Raw genomic sequence first — 13,243 nt, 5'->3', positions numbered from 1 at the left:
CTACCATCCAGCTTGTCATCCTTCAGAGACACTGCAGAGCGCAAGCATGCCTGCGCTCTGCAGTGTCTCTGAAGGATGACAAGCTGGATGGCAGCGCTCTGCTGCGATCCAGCCTGTCATCTCAATGCCATCCCAGTGTCGGAGAATTCTCCTGCTCAAGCGGTGAGCGCAGGAGAATTCTCCCACACTGTCAGTGATGTGCATGAGGTGAGCTGAGTTCATTGGACATGAACTCGGCTCATCTGGATGCCGTCACAGCCAGACACTGAGGAGCTTCACTGAGGAGCTTCTCAGTGTCTGCGGCATGGCAAGCTGGATGGCAGCGTTCTGCTGCGATCCAGCCAGTCATGTCAATGTAGCAGAGCTGGAGCCGTCCTGGGAACCATGGAAAGGTAAGGATGAGGTTGCTTTATTATTTTTCTTTTATTGTAGGAGATCGTTGGCTTCAGCTGGAATGGGCGTGATGGTAAGTATGGTTTAATTTAGAACATTAAAGGAATGTGTCTTTATTTCAATTAAAGGACTTTATTCTGGGTGTTTGTGTTTTTTTTAACTTTGCCTATGGGGCTAGTAATGGGGGTGTCTTATAGACGCCTCACCATTACTAACCTGGGCTTGATGTCAGCTAGCATTATAAGCTGACATCAACCCCAGCCCTATTACCCCACTGCCACCGCTACAGGGCAGTGGGAAGAGCGAGGCTAAGTGCCAGAATTGGCGCATCCTATGGATGCGCCATTTCTGGGACGGCTGACGGCTGGTGTTTCTAGCCTGGGAGGGGGCCAATATTCATGGCACCCTTCCTGGGCTATTAATATCAGCCCCCAGCTGTCTGCCTAGCCTTCGCTATCTATTAAAATAAGGGGGACGTCACGTCATTTTTTTTTGGGTCCCCCATTTTAATAGCTAGTAAAGGCTAGGTATTCAGCTGGGGGCTGATATTAGTAGCCTGGGAAGCTCCGTGGGTATTACCCTCTTCCCAGGCTTCAAACATCTGCCCCAGCCGTCTGCTTAACCTCCGCTAGAGACTAAATTTACGGGGAACCCCACGCCAATTTTTTTTTTAATAAATCCTTTATTTTAACACTAAATGACAAGTACAGTAACCAACACTGTCACTGTACTTATTATATATGTGACTGACATGTTTCTATCTATCTAATCTATGTGTGATACTCTATTCTTTCTGTTCTAAATTGTCGGGTAGCGGTGTATGCCGCTGATGAATTGCCGGCTTTTCATGTTTCACTGTGAGCACTGTTCCCATCGATTTGGGCAATCACTGTAATGCCACAACCACCATGGCCGCGGCATTACAGTGAGTGGTGTTACGGATCCGGGTGGTGGAACCTCTGTGCCACGGTGCAAGGAGGGACCCAGAGGGGCGTAACTAAGTATCAACTCAGACCGACCCTGCTCGTACGGCAGCTAACGACTCCGTGACCAGGGAGGGACCGAGCAGAGGGACCAGGTGCTACTCTGGGGACGACCTTGTAAGAGAGCAGGTGGCTCCCACGGGTCAGCAGACTGGGACTGACCGGTATAGCGGATGGGCACAACAGGCAGGCAGAAGTCTCTGGATAGTTGACAGGTGGTCACGGCACGTGACGGCAGGGCAGGTAGAAGTCTCTAGGTAACAGACAGGTGGTCACGGCAAGTGACAGCAGGAGCCTCCAGGTAGGCTAACAGGTAACAGGTAGGTAACAGACGAGTGCTCCCAGGTGAGCGGGCTAGCAGGCACGGCAAGTAGCAGGCAGGTAACTGGCAGGTGCTTCCTGGTAAGCAGGCGGACTTGCCCATAGACAGACTGGCGGGTAGAACGGAAGGCAGACTGGCGGGCTGGAGAGTAGTCAGACTGGCGGACTGGAACAGTAGTCAGGCTGGCAACTGGACCTGAGGGCTGAAGCAGAGGTAAGTATACTGTGCATCAACTTTTGCTCGAGCACCTCCATTTTGGAGGAGGTGCCTTATATATGGGAGGACCCTCGGCTATTGGCCGGGGACTCCTTAGGACGGCGCGCGCGGCCCCTTTAAGAGAGAGGGAGCGCGCGCGCCCTAAGCACAGTGCCCGGGAAGCTGCGCACGCCGGCTGCAGCAGGAAGAGGAGCGCAGGAGGACGCCGCGCGGGGTGAGAGGGACGGCGCCTCTGCCTGGCAGGGGGCAGAGACGCCGATTCTACAAGTGGCAGACAATGCCTGCATGATTAGTGCTCTAAGTAGCGCCAGACATGCAGGACGGGGACCCAAGCTCCCGCCCGAGCATCTCGAAAGTACTCGGCGAGTACCGAGCAGTGGCGAGCATTCTCGCTCATCACTATTCAGGAGGAGTGTGATATGAACATATAATGAGAGGCTTCTACCTGTAGCCACATCGGTGTTCTATCCGCTGACACTCCTCATAATTGTATCCATGGAGATCGTGTGATGGGAATCTGACACAATATGAGTTATTGTGTCAGATTCCCATCACACAATCTTCATGGATACAACTAAGGGGAATTCTCATCACAGACCTTTTATCAGGACAGTCCATAAATGTCTGACCGTAGCTGCTGTGATTGGAGCGGCAGTCACACGTGCCTTGCTCACTCCATTCACTTCAATGAGAGTACAAAAATTATGGCTTTACAGACAAGCAAAAAAGGGACCCTCTCCTGTTAAAACTACAAGTCAGAATTAAATACTCCACGCTACAGAAATGATTACATGGTGAACAAATAGGGTAGAAGATGTCATCAGTGAGTGGAATAGATAAGGGGAGAATGCGATAAATAGTAAATGTATCCAGATGGTCCGAAAGATCCGTCTCCCCAGACACAAAAAGTGTTATATAGTACCCAAAAACTCAACACTAGAAAGAAGTATGTCAGAGCTAAACTAGATAATGTGATGTACAGTGGGTGAAATAAGTACTGAACACGTCACCAGTTTGCTATTAACATGAAATTCTCCCCATATGTCGGTAACAACCCATCCAATCCACACAGGAAAAAAACACCATAGATGTCCAGAAATTATGTGCAATAATGAGAAATGACATAGGGAAAAATTATTGAACACGCTTACTGAAATATATGGAGAAACTAGTCGCAGACATTGCTCAGGTGTGATTTTGGCCGATTCTTCCACACAAACACTCTTCACATCCTGAAGTTTTCGTGGCTCCTTCTATTAACTCTGAGCTTTATTTCCTTCCATACATTGTCTATTGGATTCAGATCCGGGTAAACTGACTTGGCCGTTCTAGTAGCTTTATTTTCTTTCTCTGAAATCAGTTGAGAGTTTCTTTGGCTGTGTGTTTGGGATCATTGTCTTGCTGAAATGTCCACTCTCATTTCATCTTCATCATCCTGGTAGATGGCAGCAGATTTTTATCAAGAATGTCTTGATACATTTGTCCATTCATCCTTCCTTCAATTATATGAAGTTCGCCAGTCCCGTATGCTCGAAAACAGCCCCACATCATGAGGTTCCCGCCTTCAAACTTCACTGTTGGTATGGTGTTTTTGGGGTGATATGCAGTGCATTTTGGCCTCCAAACATGGTGTATTATGGCATCCAAATAGGTCAATTTTGGCTCATCTGACCAGACTATATTCTCCCAGTATTTCACAGGCTTATCAAAATGTTGTTGAGCAAACTGTAAATACGCTTGAACATGCTTTTTGTTCAGAAATGGAGTCTTTCGTGGTGAGCGTGCATATAGGCCATGGAGGTTGTGTGGTGAGCGTGCATACAGGCCATGGAGGTTGTGTGGTGAGTGTGCATACAGGCCATGGAGGTTGTGTGGTGAGCATGCATATAGGCCGTGGAGATTGTGTGGTGAGGGTGCATACAGCCCATGGAGGTTGCGTGCAATGCTTATTGTTTTCTTTGAAACAATTGTACCTGCTTATTCAAGGTCTTTCTGTAGATCTTCACAGGTGGTTCTTGGCTCTTGGACAACTCTTCTGATAATTCTTTTCACTCCTCTGTCTGGTCATGGGTGGTTTATGGTGAAATCTTGCGAGAAGCACCTGGTCGTGGCCGGTTTATGGTGAAATAATGTTCTTTTCACTTTCGGATTATGGCCCCAGCAGCGCTCACTGGAATCTTCAGTAGTTTAGAAATTCATCTGTCAATTCTGTCAGTATGCTTCACAACAGTAAGGTTGCGAAGGTCTTGAGACAGCTCACTGGTTTTCCCCATCATGAGAGCTTTCTTGTGTGACCCTTTGGTAATGAGACACATTTTTACAGATCATCAGATGAACCAGCTGATATTAATTGTCACTGTCAGGATTGCTTTCTAATTACTGACAGATCTTAGCCGGTGTCAGGACTTTCCAGGCCTTTTTGTTCCTCTCTTTCTTCATGTGTTCAATACTTTTTCCCTTTGTCATTTCTCATTATTACACATAATTTATGGACATCTATGGGTGATCTCTTTCCATGTGTGGATTGGATGGGTTGTTACTGATATCTGGTGAGAATTTCATGTCGATAGCAGCTTTAGAAATAAATTTACTTAAATTAACCCTCCAGAGATTGTCAGAGCTGAGTGGATAATGCCCAATAATAATACACCGCACTTTTCAGCGAGCAAAGTGCAGATCAGTGCACCAGCTGCCATCTATCCTATACATCAGCTATTAATGTATACATGTGTAACATGTCCTCTTATCTATCACAGAGGTATCACCCTATAATAGAGATATGATACACCCCTCCCCCAATTCACTGGATGACTCTCCCTGAAAATGCCCTAAAATACTCAACATTGAAATTGCAACAGAATGAAGGAAAAGTGGTAGATAATGGAAACCATCGAATGGAGATGTCACTGACCTGCAAATAATGGAAAATGGAAGCAAAATCTTGAAGCAAAATCTTGAAAACTTCTGGATTTCTCCAGTCTGGAGTCTGAGCCCCGTGCAGAAATCCCGGCACCTCCGGCCTCGGCTGCTGTCACTGAGGTCATTAATCGTCGTCTGGGGAAGGTTCTGCAGCTGAATGTACAAATCATCAGGATCCACTGCCCGCAGCTCCTGTGTGATCACCGACCAATGACGTCCGGGATGTGCTCGATGGAGACAAGTCCAGAGATGCTGCAGCCATTTAGGCCACACAGGCGGCTTACAGTGGTATGAGGAATGTATGACTTGGGGTTGTGGTGCTGAAAAGCTGTTACTGTGACACTTTGGAGAATTGGTAACACCACTGGCTCCACCATCTAATCAATGAATTACCGAGCTCTTGGTGCCTCAGGAATGAAGAGTTGAGGAGTATGGCTAAGGCACATTATGCCGCATCACACTGTAAACCGGGAGCAAGAGTGGTATGACGTTCCTCTGCTGGACGGCGTCTTCATTGCGTCGCCCATCACGGATCAAGATCACCCTAACAAGTGTACAAGTCCATGAGGTTTCTTTTTAAATCAGTGAGTACACAATAGCCATACTACTACATGGATGACTATGGGCTGTACATTATACTACATGGATGGCTATGGAGGTGCATTATACTACATGGATGGCTATGGAGGTGCATTATACTACATGGATGGCTATGGAGGTGCATTATACTACATGGATGGCTATGGAGGTGCATTATACTACATGGAGGACTATGGGGGTGCATTATACTATATGGAGGACTATGGGGGTGCATTATACTACATGGATGGCTATGGGGGTGCATTATACTACATGGATGGCTATGGGGGTGCATTATACTACATGGATGGCTATGGAGGTGCATTATACTACATGGATGGCTATGGAGGTGCATTATACTACATGGATGGCTATGGAGGTGCATTATACTACATGAATGGCTATGGAGGTGCATTATACTACATGGATGGCTTTGGAGGTGCATTATACTACATGGATGGCTATGGAGGTGCATTATACTACATGGATGGCTATGGGGTGCATTATACTATATGGAGGACTATGGGGGTGCATTATACTATATGGAGGACTATGGACTGTGAATTTTACTATATGGAGGACTATGGACTGTGCATTATACTATATGGAGGACTATGGGCTGTCATTATACTATATGGAGGACTGTGGGGGTGCATTATACTATATGGATGATATTGTAGAATTTACAATAGATATCACTCATGTAATGTAAGAAGTGAAATTTTTGCATTGTACTATATATAGATTTCTCTGCCGTATCTGTGCATCATGAATTGTGATATGTGTTCAAGGGGCCACTGAGACTCTTTCGCCCAGGGCCCACGAAAACCAGGAGCCGGCCCTGTCCTAACTCCATTCACCATCCAAAACTCCAGGAATATCATGTGTTAGATATTATGCAGAATTTGAAAAATATGACTCTCTTCTTGTAAAAACAGCTCCTCTCCTGTGTACAGGTCATGTGTGGCACTGCAGCTCAGCTCCATCCACTTCAATGGGGCTGAAATGTTATGTCTGACAGCCCATAGACTATAACAACCATTTTTTTTTCTAATCCTGTACAACCCCCCTAAATCACTTATTTCCCCCCAAGCCACCAGAACTGTATTAACCCCTAATGACGCAAAGCAGAACTGTATGATCTGCACATGTAGAAAAGGCAACAACGGGGGTATGAATGGGGAGGGAGGGGTGGCATCACCATCAGCAGCGCACGTTTATTTGGGTCTTACCAACAACAAAAATACAGAGAAATGATCATATAGTAAAAGTGAACATTTAATATAAGATATAAGAAAACAAAGTATATAAAACCATCGGCATTCAGTCATAGATACAGGATACAATGATACGTGTAATCATTTCCAGTGAGATACAATTGTGTAATATTACATCCCTGCATGAACCCGGAGAATCCCTATAAGTTAAAGGGCACTTCCCCAAAAATAAGAAGTATTCCAGAAAAATCCGTGAGTCATCCTATTATGTCCTGTTGTCACAATGATATTTTGCCATTTCTTGGTTTCAACCGTTTCTGCAAAAACTGGGAGTCCGACACTAACATTAACCATTTCAGGACTCTAGAAAAGTGTTGTGACAACCAGTGATTGAGGTAAATACAGTCACAGCGGAGGTCACCGCTCTCTCCTACAGAACTTACCAACTACACAAGGAAATACAATGTAGCAATAAACGCAGACAAAGAGTAAAATGTATAATACACAAGATGTCACATATAATAATATACATCTGGATCATCCGCCAAGCAGCCGGAACACTACAGAGTATACAGCGTTGTCTGCTAACAGAGAGGCAATAACGGGACGACTGATCACAGTTCTACAGTCTCTGTTTCTTCATTAAGAGATTAAAAATAAAAACTGAAAAAGTAAAAAGTTCTCGTTCACAGGATGACGCAGCAGCAAGTGGACGGATAATCCTTAGCCTCCACTTTATTCTCTCGTCCATATACAAAGTAGCTGCAGTTATTACCCTTCCAGATGTACTCAACCTTAGTGAGCGGCAGCAACTCGATGGTCTGTCTCTGAGGGGGAAATACAGAATATTATACAACAGCAAGACACAGCATTATAGCAGTTATATTCTTGTACATAGGGGGCAGTATTATAGTAGTTATATTCTTGTACATAGGGGCAGTATTATAGTAGTTATATTCTTGTACATAGGAGCAGTATTATAGTAGTTATATTCTTCTACATAGGGGCAGTATTATAGTAGTTATATTCTTGTACATAGGAGCAGTATTATAGTAGTTATATTCTTGTACATAGGGGGCAGTATTATAGTAGTTATATTCTTGTACATAGGGGGAAGTATTATAGTAGTTATATTCTTGTACATAGGAGCAGTATTATAGTAGTTATATTCTTGTACATAGGGGCAGTATTATAGTAGTTATATTCTTGTACATAGGGGCAGTATTATAGTAGTTATATTCTTGTACATAGGAGCAGTATTATAGTAGTTATATTCTTGTACATAGGAGCAGTATTATAGTAGTTATATTCTTGTACATAGGGGCAGTATTATAGTAGTTATATTCTTGTACATAGGAGCAGTATTATAGTAGTTATATTCTTGTACATAGGGGGCAGTATTATAGTAGTTATATTCTTGTACATAGGGGGCAGTATTTTAGTAGTTATATTCTTGTATATAGTGAGCAGTATTATAGCAGTTATATTCTTGTACATAGGGGACAGTATTATAGTAGTTATATTCTTGTACATAGGGGGCAGTATTATAGTAGTTATATTCTTGTACATAGGAGTAGTATTATAGTAGTTATATTCTTGTACATAGGGGGCAGTATTATAGTAGTTATATTCTTGTACATAGGGGGCAGTATTTTAGTAGTTATATTCTTGTATATAGTGAGCAGTATTATAGCAGTTATATTCTTGTACATAGGGGACAGTATTATAGTAGTTATATTCTTGTACATAGGGGGCAGTATTATAGTAGTTATATTCTTGTACATAGGGGGCAGTATTATAGTAGTTATATTCTTGTACATAGGAGCAGTATTATAGCAGTTATATTCTTGTACATAGGGGGCAGTATTATAGCAGTTATATTCTTGTACATAGGGGGCAGTATTATAGCAGTTATATTCTTGTACATGGGGCAGTATTATAGTAGTTATATTCTTGTATATATGGGGCAGTATTATAGTAGTTATATTCTTGTACATAGGGGCAGTATTATAGCAGTTATATTCTTGTACATGGGGCAGTATTATAGTAGTTATATTCTTGTACATGGGGCAGTATTATAGTAGTTATATTCTTGTACATAGGGGCAGTATTATAGTAGTTATATATTCTTGTACATAGGGGGCAGTATTATAGTAGTTATATCATTGTACATAGGGGCAGTATTATAGTAGTTATATTCCTGTACATAGGAGCAGTATTATAGTAGTTATATTCTTGTACATAGGAGCTGTATTATAGTAGTTATATTCTTGTACATAGGGGCAGTATTATAGTAGTTATATTCTTGTATATATGGGGCAGTATTATAGTAGTTATATTCTTGTACATAGGGGGCAGTATTATAGTAGTTATATTCTTGTACATAGGGGGCAGTATTATAGTAGTTATATTCTTGTGCATAGGAGCAGTATTATAGTAGTTATATTCTTGTACATAGGGGGCAGTATTATAGTAGTTATATTCTTGTACATAGGGGGCAGTATTATAGTAGTTATATTCTTGTACATAGGGGGCAGTATTATAGTAGTTATATTCTTGTACATAGGGGCAGTATTATAGTAGTTATATTCTTGTACATAGGGGCAGTATTATAGTAGTTATATTCTTGTACATAGGGGGCAGTATTATAGTAGTTATATTCTTGTACATAGGGGCAGTATTATAGTAGTTATATTCTTGTACATAGGGGCAGTATTATAGTAGTTATATTCTTGTACATAGGAGCAGTATTATAGTAGTTATATTCTTGTACATAGGGGGCAGTATTATAGTAGTTATATTCTTGTACATAGGGGCAGTATTATAGTAGTTATATTCTTGTACATAGGGGGCAGTATTGCAGTAGTTATATTCTTGTACATAGGGGCAGTATTATAGTAGTTATATTCTTGTACATAGGAGCAGTATTATAGTATGTATATTCTTGTACATAGGAGCAGTATTATAGTAGTTATATTCTTGTACATAGGAGCAGTATTATAGTAGTTATATTCTTGTACATAGGGGGCAGTATTATAGCAGTTATATTCTTGTACATGGGGCAGTATTATAGTAGTTATATTCTTGTATATATGGGGCAGTATTATAGTAGCTATATTCTTGTACATAGGGGCAGTATTATAGCAGTTATATTCTTGTACATGGGGCAGTATTATAGTAGTTATATTCTTGTACATAGGGGCAGTATTATAGTAGTTATATTCTTGTATATATGGGGCAGTATTATAGTAGTTATATTCTTGTACATAGGGGGCAGTATTATAGTAGTTATATTCTTGTGCATAGGAGCAGTATTATAGTAGTTATATTCTTGTACATAGGGGGCAGTATTATAGTAGTTATATTCTTGTACATAGGGGGCAGTATTATAGTAGTTATATTCTTGTACATAGGGGGCAGTATTATAGTAGTTATATTCTTGTACATAGGGGCAGTATTATAGTAGTTATATTCTTGTACATAGGGGCAGTATTATAGTAGTTATATTCCTGTACATAGGGAGCAGTATTATAGTAGTTATATTCTTGTACATAGGGGGCAGTATTGCAGTAGTTATATTCTTGTACATAGGGTCAGTATTATAGTAGTTATATTCTTGTACATAGGGGCAGTATTATAGTAGTTATATTCTTGTACATAGGGGCAGTATTATAGTAGTTATATTCTTGTACATAGGGGCAGTATTATAGTAGTTATATTCTTGTACATAGGGGGCAGTATATGTTGTGGCTCTTACTGATGTGATTAACCCTGTATTGATCCCATTCTGTGTCGCTCAGCACTCACCTGCTTCAGGATACGACATGTGGCCATATACTGGGAGTAATGCTGTTGGACGGCGGTCTGAGAGGCCTGGTTTATGGACAGGTCAGGGAAATTCACGATCGGCGGCACCTATGCAGAACACACATATTTACCATACTGTACATCTATATGAACGTTGTTATACCGCAATAATATCAGTAAGGTCAAACACCCCCAAATCACTTCCGATTTCCACCCCTCACCAGTATCTGCTCGTCTGCGTACATCTTCTCTCCGGTCACTTTCTTGAAGAGATCAGTCGGGAATTCTGAGCGATGATCGGGGATGAACTCGTAAAGATTGTTTTTCCTGCAATTACAATGAGAATCCATCATGAACCCCGATCTACTCCTTCTTCACCGTTCGTCTCTCTTAAAGGGACACTACAGCAATCTCCTATTCCGGTATAGCAGAATGTGATCTATTGTCCCCTGTTATCAGCCATTTTAGCTTGTGGCGTTATTAATTCTATATACAGCTATTGTCCCATGTTATCAGCTTTGTAAGCTTGGCATAAAGCTGATCATTTAGCAGCGGCAGTGTTATAAGCCGCCCTGGACGTCCATGTTCTCACCACGTCACTGTCAGCTCGATGAACGTCATCACTTGGCCTTTCCCGTTGCAGCACGGACACGTCTGGACGTTGCTCTGGTTGCAGGTTTTGCATCTGCAAATTGAAAAATATATAACGTAAAATGAATGTAAAAATGAAATATTGCATAATATGGTCAGACATGCACTATATGGCAAAAGTATGTGACCCCCAAGAGGAGGCGAACAAGTAGATGATCTCTGACAATTGTGGAGGTGGGGGGACTAATGGGAATCAGATTTGGACTGGGGGGACCATGAGAGTAGTTTATAAAGAATTTATAGGGGGCAACAGGAAAGTCCGGTTTCAGAGGAGACACCAGACACGATGGAAACTCCAGCGACAAAACCATGAGGTTCTCCGGATCAGATGAAGGGGGTCACATACTTTTCTCGTAGAGTTTATCAACTGAGCTCACAAGAAAAAAAAAAAAGTCACCTCAATGCTGGGTCATAAAAGGTATAAACTAGCTGTGGGCCCATCACATTGTATATAGGGGAGCTGTGGGCCCATCACATTGTATATAGGGGAGCTGTGGGCCCATCACATTGTATATAGGGGAGCTGTGGGCCCTTCACATTGTATATAGGGGAGCTGTGGGCCCATCACATTGTATATAGGGGAGCTGTGGGCCCATCACATTGTATATAGGGGAGCTGTGGGCCCATCACATTGTATATAGGGGAGCTGTGGGCCCATCACATTGTATATAGGGGAGCTGTGGGCCCATCACATTGTATATAGGGGAGCTGTGGGCCCATCACATTGTATATAGGGGAGCTGTGGGCCCATCACATTGTATATAGGGGAGCTGTGGGCCCTTCACATTGTATATAGGGGAGCTGTGGAGGTATTATACGGTGTATAGGGGAGCTGTGGGATCACCATACTGTATATAAGGCTGCTGTGGGCCCATTGTACTGTGTATAGGGGAGCTGTAGGTCCATCGTACTGTATAAAAGGGAGCTGTGGTCCCATTGCACTGTGCATAGGAGAGCTGTACATGAGGGGACTCAGGGGACATTATTAAATGTTAAATAAGCACTTAAAAAACATTATTGGGGTCTTCAGAGTATTGTGACTCTCAAAGGTGCACAGGGGGAAATATAACTTTCTAGGGGCAAAATGTGGAGGGAACATGCACAGGGCATTAATATTTTCTAAGAGACAATTTTACCATCTAGAGAGCACAAAGGAGGCATTATGCTTTGCAAGTGGCACAGTGTTGGGCATTACTATGTGGGGCAGTAAGAGGAGCATTGATTTTGTGCCAAACATTCACAGGAATAGGGACACATACGGCAGCAGCAGCAGCTCAATATTGGGCTATCAGTAGGATGAGGAGTTTGTGCAGGTTGGGGATAGATGTGGACAGAGCTGTAAATGTCAGAAGTCAGATGTGTCTGTGTTATAATCTCTGCAGATGAGTCCTGGCTGGAGAAGTAGTCATGTCGGTCTGGGCCAGACGGAAAAGACGAGAAAAGTGAACGACTCACCAGAAAGGACATCAATTGTAAGTCACCATCTATAACTGTGCTGTAATTTCTTACATGTTCTGCAGGACTGGTATCTACCACTACATGATCACCATATGGCGGTAATATCAGTGCTGGTCTTTGTATAGAGATTATTTTCAGTAACAGCGCAGTCATCTGCTGAGGTTCTCCTACATCCACTATTAGGGTGCTCCACCATAGTTGTAATCAGGGTGACCAGAAAGGGGCCACTCAGATGTCTCGCCCCCCGCCCGAACTGCGCCTCTGCTCCTATACTTTCGGTGAATGGCACAAGGATCCAGTAGTATGATGGTATGATGGCACCTACATGGCCAGAGCTGTCAACCAGAGTTTGGGTGGCATCACTGGCGGGATCATCCCCTCCCCCAAGTTCTACTACGTACCCGATAGATCCCGTCCCGCTGCAGTTCATACATTCCTCCGCCGAGCGCTTCCCAGATCCATTACAGTCATCACATTTCACCTAAACGCAAAAGAAACACATAATATTCATTATATTCAGCCTGAATACTCTTGATTCTGTTACATTGTAACAACACTGTTCCCTATAAACTGGACATTTTCCAAAACTATACAGAAGGGCAAAGGGTGACCAATAGTGGGGGACCCCCTAACAATGCCCACTAAGAAACAACCCTGGGGCAGATTTATCAATCTTATTGCACCCCCGCCACCTGTAT

General features: G+C 42.8%; 1 protein-coding gene across 1 annotated transcript in view; it reads right to left on the bottom strand.

Annotated features, from left to right (window-relative positions):
• The window catches only part of LOC141157772 (uncharacterized), a 96,830-nt gene that overhangs the window by 44,518 nt on the left and 39,069 nt on the right, over nt 1-13,243 (bottom strand). Inside the window, exons 9-17 of the mRNA XM_073645301.1 lie at nt 12,947-13,026; nt 11,029-11,121; nt 10,658-10,763; nt 10,437-10,544; nt 7,319-7,456; nt 7,073-7,075; nt 4,826-5,025; nt 2,513-2,596; nt 2,360-2,431 (exon numbers count right to left, since the gene is read on the bottom strand). Of these exons, the coding sequence (XP_073501402.1) occupies nt 2,360-2,431; nt 2,513-2,596; nt 4,826-5,025; nt 7,073-7,075; nt 7,319-7,456; nt 10,437-10,544; nt 10,658-10,763; nt 11,029-11,121; nt 12,947-13,026 (884 nt within the window). The remainder of the gene's footprint in view (nt 1-2,359; nt 2,432-2,512; nt 2,597-4,825; nt 5,026-7,072; nt 7,076-7,318; nt 7,457-10,436; nt 10,545-10,657; nt 10,764-11,028; nt 11,122-12,946; nt 13,027-13,243) is intronic.

This window comes from Phyllobates terribilis, unplaced genomic scaffold (genome assembly GCF_046119375.1).
Source record: "Phyllobates terribilis strain yellow unplaced genomic scaffold, ASM4611937v1 Scaffold_8__6_contigs__length_399053987, whole genome shotgun sequence".
Lineage (NCBI taxonomy): Eukaryota > Metazoa > Chordata > Amphibia > Anura > Dendrobatidae > Phyllobates > Phyllobates terribilis.
This window is presented reverse-complemented; position numbering and strand designations above follow the sequence as displayed.